Below are 13499 nucleotides of genomic sequence, written 5' to 3' on the forward strand. Positions count from 1 at the left end.
CGGGAGGGTCCCCTACCCACCCACCCCAACATGTTTAGAAACAAGGCAGATCTGCGTGGACTTCGCAGAGCAAGTTTCTACTGGTTCCGTGATTTGAGATAAGAGATTTAATTCCTCTAAGCCTGCCTTTGCACCTGCAAGGAGGAACGAGGCTGCCTTCCAGGTAGAGCGCGCGTGGGCACCGCGGCCGGGGCGCACCGGGGCCTGGGCGCACCGGGACTCGGGCGCACCGACGCTTGCAAAACTAGTGCGCGCGCTCTCGGCAGATGGGCTTCCCCTGCGAACCACTTTACGGCTCGGAAGGCACTGGGAGTCGGCCCGCCGAGCCGCGGGATCCTCTGGAGGTGGGATGTGGGTGGGGGCAGCCCCCTCCTGGCCCTCGGTTCGGCCGCGTGCGCCGTGCCATTGGCCCCCGCGGCCCGGTGGGCGGGAGGATGACATCAGCGGCAGGTTGGATTATAAAAGGCACGAGCGGAGCCACGGGCTCAGAGCGCACCCAGCCGGCGCCACGCAGCACCGGGGCCCGCGCTCGTCCTGCAGCCCGGCCAGCCCGCTCCGCACTCGCCTGCCCGCCGGCCCGCCTGCCCCCAGGGCGACCCTGCTGGGGGAGCCATCGTCCGCGCCCCTCGACCGCACCGGCACCATGCACCTCTCTCAGCTGCTCGCCTGCGCCCTGCTGCTCACGCTGCTCTCGCTCTGGCCCTCGGAGGCCAAGCCCGGGGCGCCACCAAAGGTGGGAGCTGGTGCGGGGGGGACTCTGAGCCCGGCGAGGGGCGCGGGAGGCTGCGCGCCGGGGAGGACGTGGCGCACGGGGAGGGGAGGGAGGGCGGGAAGACTGCCCTCTCCCCCCCTTTCCCGCCCTCTCCTCCGACGTGTGTCCTCGCAGCCGGGACTCTGGGAGGGGGGGGCTGTCACCCACACCCCACACCCCGCAACCTCGGGAGCGCGTCGGCACTTTGGCGGCCCCAAGCCCACTGCGTGTTGCGCAGCTCCGCAAGTGGCAGAGCTACAAAAGCGAGGCGCAGGGTAGGCCCCCCCCCCCCGGAAAGAACGGACAACTGCAGCCAGCCTCGTGGCAGGTGGATGCCAGGGCAAAGTGTCCGGCGTCGGAGGGGACGCGCTCGGGGCGAGGAGGGCCGGCCGCTCCGCGCGGCCGGGCGGGGCCCCTCCGGGTCACCTGCGCCCCCGACCCGAGCGCCGGTTCACCCGCCCGCCCTCCTCTCCCACAGGCCCCGCGAACCCCACCAGGGGAGGAGACGGCCGAGCCTCAGGCTTCGGGCGGCGGACAGAAGAAGGGCGACAAGACTCCCGGAGGCGGCGGCGCCAACCTCAAGGGCGACCGATCGCGACTGCTCCGGGACCTGCGCGTGGACACCAAGTCGCGGGCGGCGTGGGCCCGCCTTCTGCACGAGCACCCCAACGCGCGCAAGTACAAAGGAGCCAACAAGAAGGGCTTGTCCAAAGGCTGCTTCGGCCTCAAGCTGGACCGGATCGGCTCCATGAGCGGCCTGGGATGCTAGTGCGGCGACCCCTGGCGGCGGTGAGTACCCCGGGCCCGGCGGCGGGGCCGCCCGGGCACCTGGCTGGCTGATGCCCCGCGGTGGGACCCATCCGCCTCCCCAGCCGCTCCTGATGCGGGATGAGGTGCGCACTAGGCATTTTCCCTGGCACCCCAGTTGTCCTCCCATTTCACAGAAAGCGAAGGTCGGGCCAGTTGGAAATGGCTCTCCCTCGATGAACCCATCTGACTTCCCGAGGAACAGCAACAGGCTTAGGGACCCCCGGCCACCCTAGAACCACAAGTCGGCCAGAAGCATTGGCCCAACCATTACGGGAGCTGTAGGGAGATTCTGGGTTTGGGACTGCGTTCCCAAGCTCACGCTGTGCCCGTGGCAGCCACGTTTCCAAGAGCCCCGTGACGCGGGACAGGTGTGGAGCCAGACTTGCCCCTCACAGGACAGAGAGTGGCCTCGTGGGCAGCACTCGCGTGCCCTCCTGCTTGGGACATTCTGATTCTTGCTGTGGGCAAACTGGTCTGTCCAGGGTGCTGATGCCGCTTGGCTGTGTGGCTCCAGGCGCCAGCCTCGGTGTCTGTGACCCTATTTTATAACAAACTAAATCTCTCTCTTTTTTGGGCCACAATCTCAAACTCAAAATGTCCCAAACGAGTTCTTTACTAGCCCTAACCCCCACCTCCAAACTGTGCTCTGGGCCTCGGGTCTCTAGCACAGCTTCCTTTCCACCCCGAGCTTGCAAGTTCAGTCTTAGCAGCCGTCCCTGCTGTGGTAGCAATATACTGCTGCAAAGACACATCCCCACCCACCCCCTGCTGCCCTTCCTTCACCTCCACTAGCGCTGCCCACCCGTGCTGCGGGGCTGCCTCAGGGATTAACAACATCTGACATGACAGGTGCATGAGGGTCAGGCTCCTCCTGCTGCTCCTAGCTCTTACCTCTGCTCTAGCTGCTTCCCTTGCCTGTCTTACACCCTGTCTATTGCCCCAGGCCTGAGAAACCTGTTTTCCCCACCCTGAAGGTCTGATCAGTGGCCACAGTCTTCTCCCAGGGGGAAACAAGAGCCCCTCCCTGGCATCTTGCCTAGGTCTGTTATACTGCACGGGACAGATTTTCTTGGGAGGCTTATTAATTCATGAGCAACTTACATGTCACGTGCTGGCATAAGGCTACCTAGGACCCAGATCATACCCAAAGGGTTTTAGAAATATTCATCATTGAACAGAGAAGTCTACACACCAGCTCATTGGTCTACCAATTGCCACCCACCTGAGGTGAAGCTGGCCACCTTCCTCTCCGCAGCCAGAGTTGACAGAGCTGTGTGCGTCTCCCCGATTCTGTACTCTTCACTCATCTGTGATCTCAACTCCCCCTACACTTGAGAGCAAAGATTATGGCACTTGGAGGCTAACGTTAATTATGACGTCCTTTGCGCTCTTCTCTCCTGTATAAATAACAGAGGTGGAGACAAAGGCCTTAAATATTCAGCTGATAATTTAGGCACCACGATCCAACTTCAGGATCTAAGTAAGAGTTAGGTATGCTTCTCTGGGTTAGAGCCTGGGATGAGCTCCCCCACCCCCAAGAGAGGGTGGCCACCTGGATGGTGAGGTAGAGGGGATCCAAATGGCTAAGACTTCTATATCCCATAACTAGGGAAGGGCATCAGTCTCCTGGAAGTTTTCTTAGCCTCTTGGAACCCCTAATGTCAACAGTCTTAGCCTTCTCCCTGCCCCCCCTCCCTAGCAACAGGGCAGATCACCCCTACCTGCAGGCATCTGGCCTTAAAGAAAAGACAGTGTAAGTTTTTCATACTGATGAAAACTCTCAAGAGGTCGTGGCCATTTCTCCACTTAGGTTGACTTTGGCTCCAAACATCATCTTAATGATGGTTGAGGACGGTTGTAGGACTTGATTATAAAATACTAATGACAGAGACAGGGCATGGCCGAGACCTCAGTGTAAATTTTACCCTGGAGTCCAGAGATTAAAAATATTTCAGCCTGGTGCCAGTGGCTAGCACCTGTAATTAGCTACTCAGGAGGCTGAGATCTGAGGATCACAGTTAAAGCCAGCCCCGGCAAGGAAAGTCTGTGAGTCTCTTATCTCTAATAAACCACCAGAAAACTGGAAGTGGCACTGTGGCTTAAGTGGTAGAGCACTTGCCATGGACTGAAGAGCCCAGGCCCAGAGTTCAAGCCCCTGAACTGACAAAAAAAAAAAACTCAGCCAAAATAGCTAGAGGGAGAGATGGGGAGAGCTGACCCAGTCAGTTCATGCTCAGTGCCTATGTGCGTGCGGCCTTCCCTGTCACAGAACCTGGCGTGCGTGCACACACACACACATTAGCAGGCACTAATACACTTGGTACACACCTTCATGCCATCCTGATCTCAACCTACAACCCATGTGCCCAGCTGCTGTTGGAGGCCAGTCCCCTGCTTCTGAAGGGGATCCTGAGCCAGCTGCTTTCTTTGATGAAGCCAGCATGGAAAGGAAATAAATGCTCTTTCCTGATTGACAGCCGTGACCCAGACACTGCCAATGCCTAATACGTGGTCCTCTGCTGACGCCCCACACCAGCCCTGGGAGGTGGCTATTATCTATTTTATGGGTGAGCCCAAAGCTACTCAGGATCACCTGGGGAGTCGAGGTCAGAATTGGAATTTAAGTCTAGAAATTCCAGCTCTCCAGATAATTTTCCTTCTCTGACCCTCCATGGCCACCAAGATACACAGGCAACAAGAGGAGCTTACCGAAGGTTTGCAGTGGAGTTTAAAAAAGAAAAGAAAAGATGGAGGAGGAGTCCCTTTCTTTCCCTCACTGTGCCTTACTCAGGGCCTAAGGCAGTCTGTAGTTAACTGGAGTGCAGGAAGGCTAGGCTGGCGGACGGTATGGTTCCACCTGTGCCAGGGCAGCCCAGCACCAAGGGCATAGCAGATGAAGGCCTGAAGGAGGCCAGAATGGAAGGCCTTCCCCTCTACTGGAAGGCCTATATCAGGGGGTGATAGGGCAAAGGTAGAGGGTCTTTGTCTCCTATTGCTGTGGGAAAAGGGAGGAAGCTTCTAGAACGGTACTGTAGGCTAGGCTTTCTCAGCTAAGAGTCCAGAATTGAGTGTCCTGTGTCCACTCTCTTTCAGGATTGGAAACTGCTTTACCAGCTGAGGTCATCCTTGGTCATCAGCCTCCAGCATCTGGAAACACCTCCAAACGCAATGTGGCTTTTACATTTCTTTTCTTTTTTTTCCCCTTGGTACTGGGAATACACAACACCAGCTGTTTTATTATTATTTGGGGAGGGGAGGGCATGAGTTTATTGTTTGGATTTTTTTGAAAATGAAAAATAAAAAGTTATATTATATATATATATTACATACATGAAACACACCTACACCGACTTGATGACGAGGGGCAGTTTTTAAAAGACTGACAGAACCAGCTGTAAGACATTGCTGTTTGTAAATTCATGTCATGCATAAATGTATTTATGTTGTAAAGCTATTTATATTGTTTATAAAGAGATATTTATAAAAATTTTATTTATGTAACTAAATGAAAAAAGCCAATCATTGTAATGTTTTTGTCCTAACTAGTTGAAAAACTGTAAAAAAAAAAAAAAAACAAAAAAACAAAAAAGGAAAACAAAAACAAAAAAAAGTCATTCCATGAACATCTTGAAAACTGTCTTTATTTATATTTTGTTTAATTAGTTATCAGGCCTTAGTCTGAGGCAAAGAGAGAGTGAGACCAAGTATTTGCCTACAAATGTATCTTTCGCCTTCACAACTGTGGATTGATATGTATCGGAATCCCCTTGGGGCCCAGCGCAGTGCTTCTCACCTGTCATCCTAGCTATTCAGGAGGCTGACCTCTGAGGATCAAGGTTTGAAGCCAGCCCAGCCAGAAAAGTCCATGAGACTCATCTCCATTACCACCACCACCCCCCCCCCCAAAAAAAGCCAGAAGTGGAGCTGTGGCTCAAGTAGAGCACTAGCCTTGAGCATAAAAGCTCAGGAATCGTGCCCAGGCTATAAATTCAAGCCCCAGTACCTGCATTCATTCATATTCTCTCTGCTCTCTCTCTCCTTCTCCCTCTTCTCCTTCTCCCTCTCCCTCTCTCTTTCTGTCTCTTTCTGTCTCTGTCTGTATGTCTCTGTCTCTGTCTCTTTGTCTCTGTCTCTCTCACTCCCTCTTTCTCTCTCTCTCTCTTTCTCTCTCTCTCTCTCTCTCTCTCTCTCTCTCTCTCTCTCTCTCTCTCACACACACACACACACACACACACACACACACACAAACTCTTAGTTATCTGGAGATAACTTTTTTGCCCAGTCTGGCTTTGAACTGTAGTCCTCAAATCTGTCTCCTGGGTAGTAGAATTACAGATATGAGCCACCGATGCTGGGCTTCGGGTAGGTCTCCTCTATATACCGTTCCCAAAGCCTGGGCTGTAGGGTTAGTCCTCTACAATTGTAGGGTAGTCCCCTACAATCTCTTGATGACTGCCTGCCATGGACAGCTTGGGAGCCTGAGACTGGACCTGGAGGAGATCCAGGCTACCAGATTTCCCATGGTGCAATGCGGGGTGTGCTTTGTAAGGGGGTTGTGGCTATTCTTTTCACTTGAAGCTGTTAACAATTAAGCCCCATGGAGTCTTGAAAGGAAATCATGAATAATGATTTTGAATTTATGAATATAATTTAGATTAGAATCTTTTCCTGAAACCAGCAGGAAACGTAACTAATTTGGAGATAGGTAATGTCAGTTACATCCTCCACTCAGCAATCGCCCTGTGCAGCCTTCCCATCCAATGACCCGGGGAGGGGAAGGCAGGAAGGAGCCTGAAGAGCCTTTTGGGCTGCTGGCATTGGGTAGCTTGGGGGTACTTTGCTCAAGGAACTTGGGCGCTGCATGGCTCTGTGGCCATGAAATCAGCAGGTCTGGAAGAAGAGTTTCAGAAAACGAAAAAAACAAAACCTGTCCCCGGGGAGATGGCTGGTGGCACTTGGTCTTCCTGCCGGCATGTGCACCAGTCATAGCATCAGGAGGCAGGATACCAACTGGGGAAGGCTGGAGTCCTTCCCACCAGGCCTCAGCTTCCACCACTGCTTCCAGGTGACACTTCCTGTCCCCTGGGGGACCTGGGCAGGATAACATGCCTCTGTGTCACTCCCCTCTGTGGCTAGAGACACGCCGCCTGTGTTGGCGAGGGTGGAGACTGGGGCACCCAACCTCACGGCAATGGCTGTGAAGGCTTTGTGAGCAGGGGGGGTGGGAGGGAGGCAGCATCTGGAAGGTGACAGGGTGGGAGGCAAATGATTACACTGCGCACTCAGCCAGTGACAGGACACACCCTTCTGAAAGCCCAGAGATGGAAGGGACAGTGAGTTCAGGGACGCAGGGAGCCATCATAAGAACTGACAGGTTTTCTCAGTGATCAGCACCCAGGACACCAGTAACTCAGGGCAGATCAGGAATTTAAGGCCCAAACTCATGTGTGGGCCCCCAAATCGCCACTCTCAAAGCTCACCAAGTGAGGCCAGACCTTCCACCTCTTGGCTAAGGACCATTTGTCTTCCAGCCCTGGAGTCCTGTGACGAATGACTGGCTCCTCGGCGGGGATGATGCTATCCTCTGGAAAGTCACAAAAGCCTGACATTCAGTTAAATCACTGGAAATGTGTGCAAACCTCCAGGAACTTTTCCCAGAGCTGTGACCCAGAGCTCCCAGCTTCCTGTCAGGTCAGACCTCCTTCCTGGCCCCAGGCATCTCATCGGATGCTGCCTGTAGGACCTGGAGCCTTCATCCCACACATAGAGCTACAACAGCAGGGATCTGTTTGAAGTCAGGGCCTTGGGGATGAAATTGCCTGCGGTCCTGGTTCTCTGAGCCCAGAGAGACCCCTGGGCAGCGTGTGAGGCTCCCCTGTGCAGGTACAGGCCAACTGGGTGGACAGTCCACAGGGCAGCAAAGGCCAGCTGCTTGAAGGCCTCCAGCCTCCCTCTCTGTGTCCTAGAGGAAGCTCTGCCCTTTGTTGGAGTCCTGGATAAGCAAGATTTCAGAGCAATTTGAAATTCGTTGCCCCAAGCTTGCTGAGTCCCTCATACTATAGCTATTGACCTACAGAAGCCCTGACCTGGAAGGACTAGGCCCTGAATGTCACCTTGGGCTCCTACCTTCACTAGAGGAAAGGTCTGGTCTGCCAAGCTTGCTTGAGGACATGGTTCTGAGAGATGACACTTCATGGTAGCATCTCCTAGCTGTAGAGGGGCCAGGTCCACAGCCAGCTGCATGGTTCTGGGACCCACCTTCTCTGCCCTTCCCCAGCAGGGCAGTAGGAAGTGGGGCTGTGCCTGAGCAAGGGACTCAGGTGATCAGAGAGACCACAATGTCTGGACCTGGCCTTGGGAAGAGCTCTGAGCCCGGGTGGTGGGGCAGGGCAGCAGACTGGGAAGGCCCACCACCCTTGTTTGGGAAGGAGGTAAATGAGGAAGGAGCATTGGTCAACCAGGGTCTGTCTTAGTGCATTTTCAGTGGCTGTAACACACTACCTCGCCTATCGAGAGCAGCATTTGGCTCATGGTTCTGGAAACTGGGTTGGCTTATTGAAGAGATTTTTTTCCAGCAGTGTGGGTAGGTGAGATAGGACAGGCCTAGAAGGAAGGCAGGTTCTACCCAGGGTGGAAAGAAAAGAAGGAAGGGAGGGAGGGAGGTGTGGGAGGAATCCCACCATCTGAGCTGGATGAGGGGATTATTCAGCAGGAGATTTCACAGGCTGAGAACTTCCTCAGGTGCACAACACCAGGGCAGAACGAAGGCGAACTATCCTCTCCACCAGCATCCTGCTGGACCTCCATTGACTAAAGCTTCCCAGAAGCCAGCCAGCACATGCGCAAGGGGTGATGGCCGGGGTGGAAATCAGTGGAGCAGAATGGAACTCCATCACCAGCACAACAGGGCCTTGGGTTGAAGCATGGGGTTCGGCATCTTCCTTTGAAAGGATGGGGCCTGGTGGAGGAGGTGGAGGGCTGATCTCAACTCCCTCTCAACTCTCGCTTGCCTTAAGTACACCACTACACAGGAGAGATCAGATCAGAGACCCGTACAGCTCACACTACGGTGTGATCAGTGACTGTACAGACATCCACACAGTCATGGTGAGTTGGCCCCAGCTTGTCTGGAGGGCCGCTGGTCTCCCCCCTCCCCCCCCCCGCCCCCCCCCACCTCATCCCAGGGAAGGCTAATCAGCAGTAACCCCTCTCTGGTGGCAGATTGCAGGATAGCATTTATCCAATCCTCACCCCAAGGCCTGGGCAGACACCATGTGTGCAGCCTCCCGTCCAGAGTACAGGTCTCTGCCCCCGATCCTCTAGCCAGGACTCCACATTGAGTTCACATCTCTGACTCAATTTCCCATTGCGCCAACTCTGTTCTTAACACCTCAGTGTTAACACCTTCAAGCTCATTGCGTTTCTTTAAAAAAAATAAATTGTCTGGAACTTTCCCATCTCGGATCCTCTTACCTTTCCTGTCCGCAACGTCCTCTTTGATCTCCCTCTTCATTTTAGCTCCTGACTCAGGAAGCCCACATCCTTCTGCACTCTCCGTGGAACACGCCACTTGGCATTCTAGATTTTTCTGTAGACATTCTGGGAAGTCCTGTTCTGTATGTGACTATCACATCTCATCTGGTTACTTTTATGATTTGCAATACATGACAGAAAGAAATTGGGGGGAAATGACAGAGAGTCCAGAATGGCAGGAAATGGTCAGTTACTTCAAGGAGTACCACACAAGCAGTAAGAAGAACGGCTGGTCAGCTGTTGGTTGGCACTTAAAGACCCGGAGAGCAAAGGGAGAAGTTGTCACCCATCAGGACATTTAGTCCATGGCCGGAAGCCAGGCCTGAGCCAGATGTTTCTATCTGTGAAGCCGATGAGAGTCTGCTCCTCCTGATTCTGGCTTCACACTCCCTGCTGTTCTCCCCGGGGGTCCCTTTGAGTTTGGATCCATCTGGATGTCTTCTAGGATGGGTTTCCTCCAAAACCAGCTGAGAGCCAGGGACTGTTTTAGAAAGAATATCCACAGTTGCGAGAAACTTAACCATTTCATTAGCATTTTTCTTCATTTTTTTTCCAGGTAGCTCTTATAATTGATATCTTGATGCTTGCTAATGTTTTGTTTTGTTTTTGTGCCAATCCTGGGGCTTGAACTCAGGGCTGACTTTGAACCGCAACCCTCATAGCTCAACTTCCTAAGTAGCTAGGATTACAGGTCTGAGCTACTGGGGTCTGGTGACTAATGCTTCTTTTTGCATGCATAGTTGTCACTTAATAATGTTATTTAGATTGGTTTGCTTAACACTTTTCTGGATTTTTCTTCAATGCTTAATTGAACACTTGTTTCTAAGCATGGTTGTATCTGTATCCCAGAGCATTGTTATATAGCATTCTCAGTTTTTTTTCTTTCTTCTCTAGTCTTGACTTTTTTCCCCTAACAATTTAATTTTGCCTTTTTTTTTTTTTTTTTTTGCCAGTCCTAGGGCTTGAACTCAGAGCCTGGGCACTGTCCCTGAGCTTCTTTTGCTCAAGGCTAGACTCTACCACTTGAGCCACAGCACCACCTCTGGCTTTTTGTGTGTATGTGGTACTGAGGAATGAAACCCAGGGCTTCATGCATGCTAGGCAAGCACTCTACCACTGAGCCACATTCCCAGCCCTGCCTTAATTTATTTTTTATGGTACTTGAGCTTGTACTTAAAGCCTCACATTCACTCAGCTTGCTTGCTCTTGGATGGTGCTTTACTACCCAAGCCACACCTCCAGCCCCACTTTGTGCTGGTTATCTTAGAGATAAACTCTTGAGAATTTTTCTGTCCTGACTAACTTGAAACTCTGATTCTCTGGATCCCAGTCTCCTAAATAGCTAGGATTACAAGTGTGAGCCACTGATGCCCAACCAATTTTGTCTTGCTTCTTTATTAGTAAGTTTTATTGGCTTGGGTTCCATGCTTGTTTGCTTTCAGCTTTATTAAATTATCAATTCCTAGGTTTTATCAATTTTTAAATGGCACATGGATATTTTGAAAATAATGGCTACTTACATAGCATGAAATTCTGTAAATATTTAATACACTTTACCTTTTATATTACCATGTCCAAATCGTCCTACACCACTATTGATTCATTGAAGACTGAAGATGTTGTCATGTAAGTTTGTATTTTTGTTTTTCTACTTAGCCCCCATATTTTAACATAGTCATGGTTTTTTCAGTCCATAAAGTTTCAGTATTAGCATATTTGATAGAAAAGATAGGTGAAGTTATGCCATGCCATGGCAACAACAACAAAATCTCAGTGACTTTTGAAACACCAAAAATTTGTTTCTTGGGCCTACAAAGTCTGTCTTACACGTAAGCTCCTCACTCAGTGTCGAACCGTTTGTGTTTGATGGTTGTCTGTCACTATAACAAAATGCCTGAGGTCATTGGTTTGCAAAAAGGAAAGGTTTGTTCAGGCTCACCGTTTGGAGCTTCCAGCTCCCAGTCCGGGAAGTCATCGCAGTGGGCCTGCGGCAGGCAGCTCATCCTGGTGGGAGGTCAGGGGTCAAAATGGACCGGAAGCACTTGCCTTACCACCTAGGGAGCAAGGAGATGGAGGAGGCACCTGTAGGTCCCATCATTCCTCCAATGACTTGCCCTCAGTGACCCCATGATCTCTCATTACCCCCCCCGCCCCCCCCACCGCCCTTAAATGTTCTGCCACCTCCCCATAGCACCAGCCTGAGGATTTAAAAAATGGCTTTATCAGATGAGCCTCTGCGGGCCATTCAGGATCCAAGCTGAAGGCAGCGTCCACATCAGCCAGGCTGAGGAAGAGCGCGGCCAGGAAGAGCTGCTGGAGGATCCAGGGCTTCTCCCCTGGAGGGGCGGGGGAGGGCATACATGAGACTTGGACTGCTATTTAATTGGGCAAAACCAGTCACCTGGCTTGCCTGACTTGGGCCCAGAAACAAAGGAGATCTATGATTCAGGAAACAGAGGCACATCTGTACCACTGAGAGAATGCCTCTTTCCTGCCACTCATCCCCTACTACATTCACTTCTATGTGATGTGAACACCATCCATCCTGTTTTATTTTTTTATTGTGTTTTGGTAGTAACGGGAGTTGCCATTTAACAGAGCAATTTATGAGTACACTGTATCTCCACCAACGTCACCCTTTCAAGAGCCTCACCCATCCCTCACGGCCACCCCTCCCTCGCTCTTCTTAATTTTGTAGGATACACACTGGATTCTTTTTTTTTTTTTTTTTTTGGTCACGGGGCTTGAACTCTGGACCTGGGCGCTGTCCCTCAGCTCTTCAGCTCAAGATGAGCGCTCTACCGCTTGAGCCATCACGCCACTTCCAGTTTCCCAGTGGTTTATTGGAGATAAGAGTCTCACAGACTTTCTTGCCAGGGCTGATCCTCAGATCTTAGCCTCCTAAGTAGCTAGGATTATAGGTGTGAGCCACGGGGCGGGGGGGGGGGGGGGGGGGGGCTCCCACCCCCATCCCTGGCTATGCATTGGATTCTTGACTGTATCGATTTCATTTGTATTTGTGCTTGACAGCTTTGCCTAGGTTTCTATCTCCTCCCCACCCCACTCCCCCTTTTCTGGGCAGTTTCTGAGATTTGAATTCAGGGCCTTGTATTTTGCTAGGCAGACACTTTACCACCTCAGCCATGCTTCCAACTCTTTTAGCTTTCATTACTTTTCAAATAGGAGTTCACCAGCTGGGAAGGTGGCTTAGTGGTAGAGTGCTTGCCTAGCATGCATGAAGCCCTGGGTTCGATTCCACAGTACCAAGTACACAGAAAAAGCCAGAAGTGGCACTGTGGCTCAGGTGGTAGAGTGCTAGCCTTGAACAAAAAGAAGCTCAAGGACAGTGCCCAGGCCCTGAGTGCAAGCCCCAGGACTAGCAACAACAACAACAACAACAACAAAAGTTCACATCACGCTTGGGCTGACCTGCACCGCAATTCTCTGACGACCCCCCCCCCCCCTCCCGCTAAGCTAGGCTAAGCCAGCAGGTGCGGACCATCGCAGCCAGCTTTTTCAGTTGGGATGGGATCTCACAGACATTTTTGCCCAAGGTGGCCTCAAACCATGATCCTCCCAATCTCTTCTCCCAAGTAGTTTGGATGACAGTCCTGAGTGTGTCGTGTGTGTGTGTGTGTGTGTGTGTGTGTGTGTGTGTGTGTGTGTGTGTGTGTGTAAGAGGCTGGAAAGTCCAAGAGTGTGGTGCTGGCTCCGCCCACTCCCTGGTGAGCACCTTCATGTCCCTCACGTGGAGCAGAGCCTGCTTCCCCAGCAGAGCCCTTCCCGCCACAAGCCGCTCAACCACAAAAGCACAGGCTGCCATCCTCGGACAAAACATGTCTCAGAGCAGCAGGATTTTAAGCAGAAACCATCTCTCCAACTACACAGCTTCCCTCGTCCAGTGCCAAAGCCAATACTGTCTACCCCATCTTCCAGTCTCGCTCTGGCCCTGCCCACATCTCACCTCTCCTCTGCTCTTACCTGCCCTCCGTCTCACACCCCACACATCTCACTACAGATAGCACTTGGTGGCTCTCTCTGCTTCTAAGTCTCACTCCCCTCCCTTCTGGACACATATTCAAGTGCTGATGGTCACCTCTGGACCTTTGCACTTGCTGTTTCTCTGCCTACATAGGTGTTTGCCCCAGATTTTCATATGACCTATTCACTTCACTGGAGCTAGTTCGAATGTATCTGCAAGGTTCACTGGTGGGACTCTTGGTCCCCAGCTGTGGTGATATGAGAGGTCATGGGACGTTTACAAGGCCGTAGAGCGTGACAAGGTCACTGGAGTTGCCATCCTTGGGTGGCTTCACACTGACCTCTTGTTCAAGACAGATGATTGTTAAAAAGCCAAGCCATTCTTTGACCTCAGCCTCTTCTGCAGATGTTTCCTTTCTGTGTC

At 52.2% G+C, this 13499-nt stretch overlaps 1 protein-coding gene across 1 annotated transcript; it reads left to right on the plus strand.

The window, feature by feature from the left end:
- The first annotated feature begins 583 nt into the window (after nucleotides 1–583).
- Nppc (natriuretic peptide C) lies at nucleotides 584–4825 on the plus strand. Its single transcript, XM_042679367.1, has 3 exons — nucleotides 584–733; nucleotides 1230–1540; nucleotides 4655–4825. The coding sequence occupies exons 1-2, from the start codon at nucleotides 644–646 to the stop codon at nucleotides 1518–1520; spliced, it is 381 nt and encodes a 126-aa protein (XP_042535301.1). The 5' UTR covers nucleotides 584–643; the 3' UTR covers nucleotides 1521–1540; nucleotides 4655–4825.
- The last annotated feature ends 8674 nt before the right edge of the window (nucleotides 4826–13499 follow it).

Source organism: Dipodomys spectabilis, unplaced genomic scaffold (assembly GCF_019054845.1).
Source record: "Dipodomys spectabilis isolate Male_0828 unplaced genomic scaffold, ASM1905484v1 ptg000051l, whole genome shotgun sequence".
Lineage (NCBI taxonomy): Eukaryota > Metazoa > Chordata > Mammalia > Rodentia > Heteromyidae > Dipodomys > Dipodomys spectabilis.

Excerpts from the sequence above, each read along its gene's own strand:
- Nppc (XM_042679367.1), top strand. The coding sequence starts at position 644 with ATGCACCTCTCTCAGCTGCTCGCCTGCGCCCTGCTGCTCACGCTGCTC. Across the intron at positions 734-1,229 it reads AGCCCGGGGCGCCACCAAAG|GCCCCGCGAACCCCACCAGG; the intron begins GTGGGAGCTGGT and ends CCTCTCCCACAG.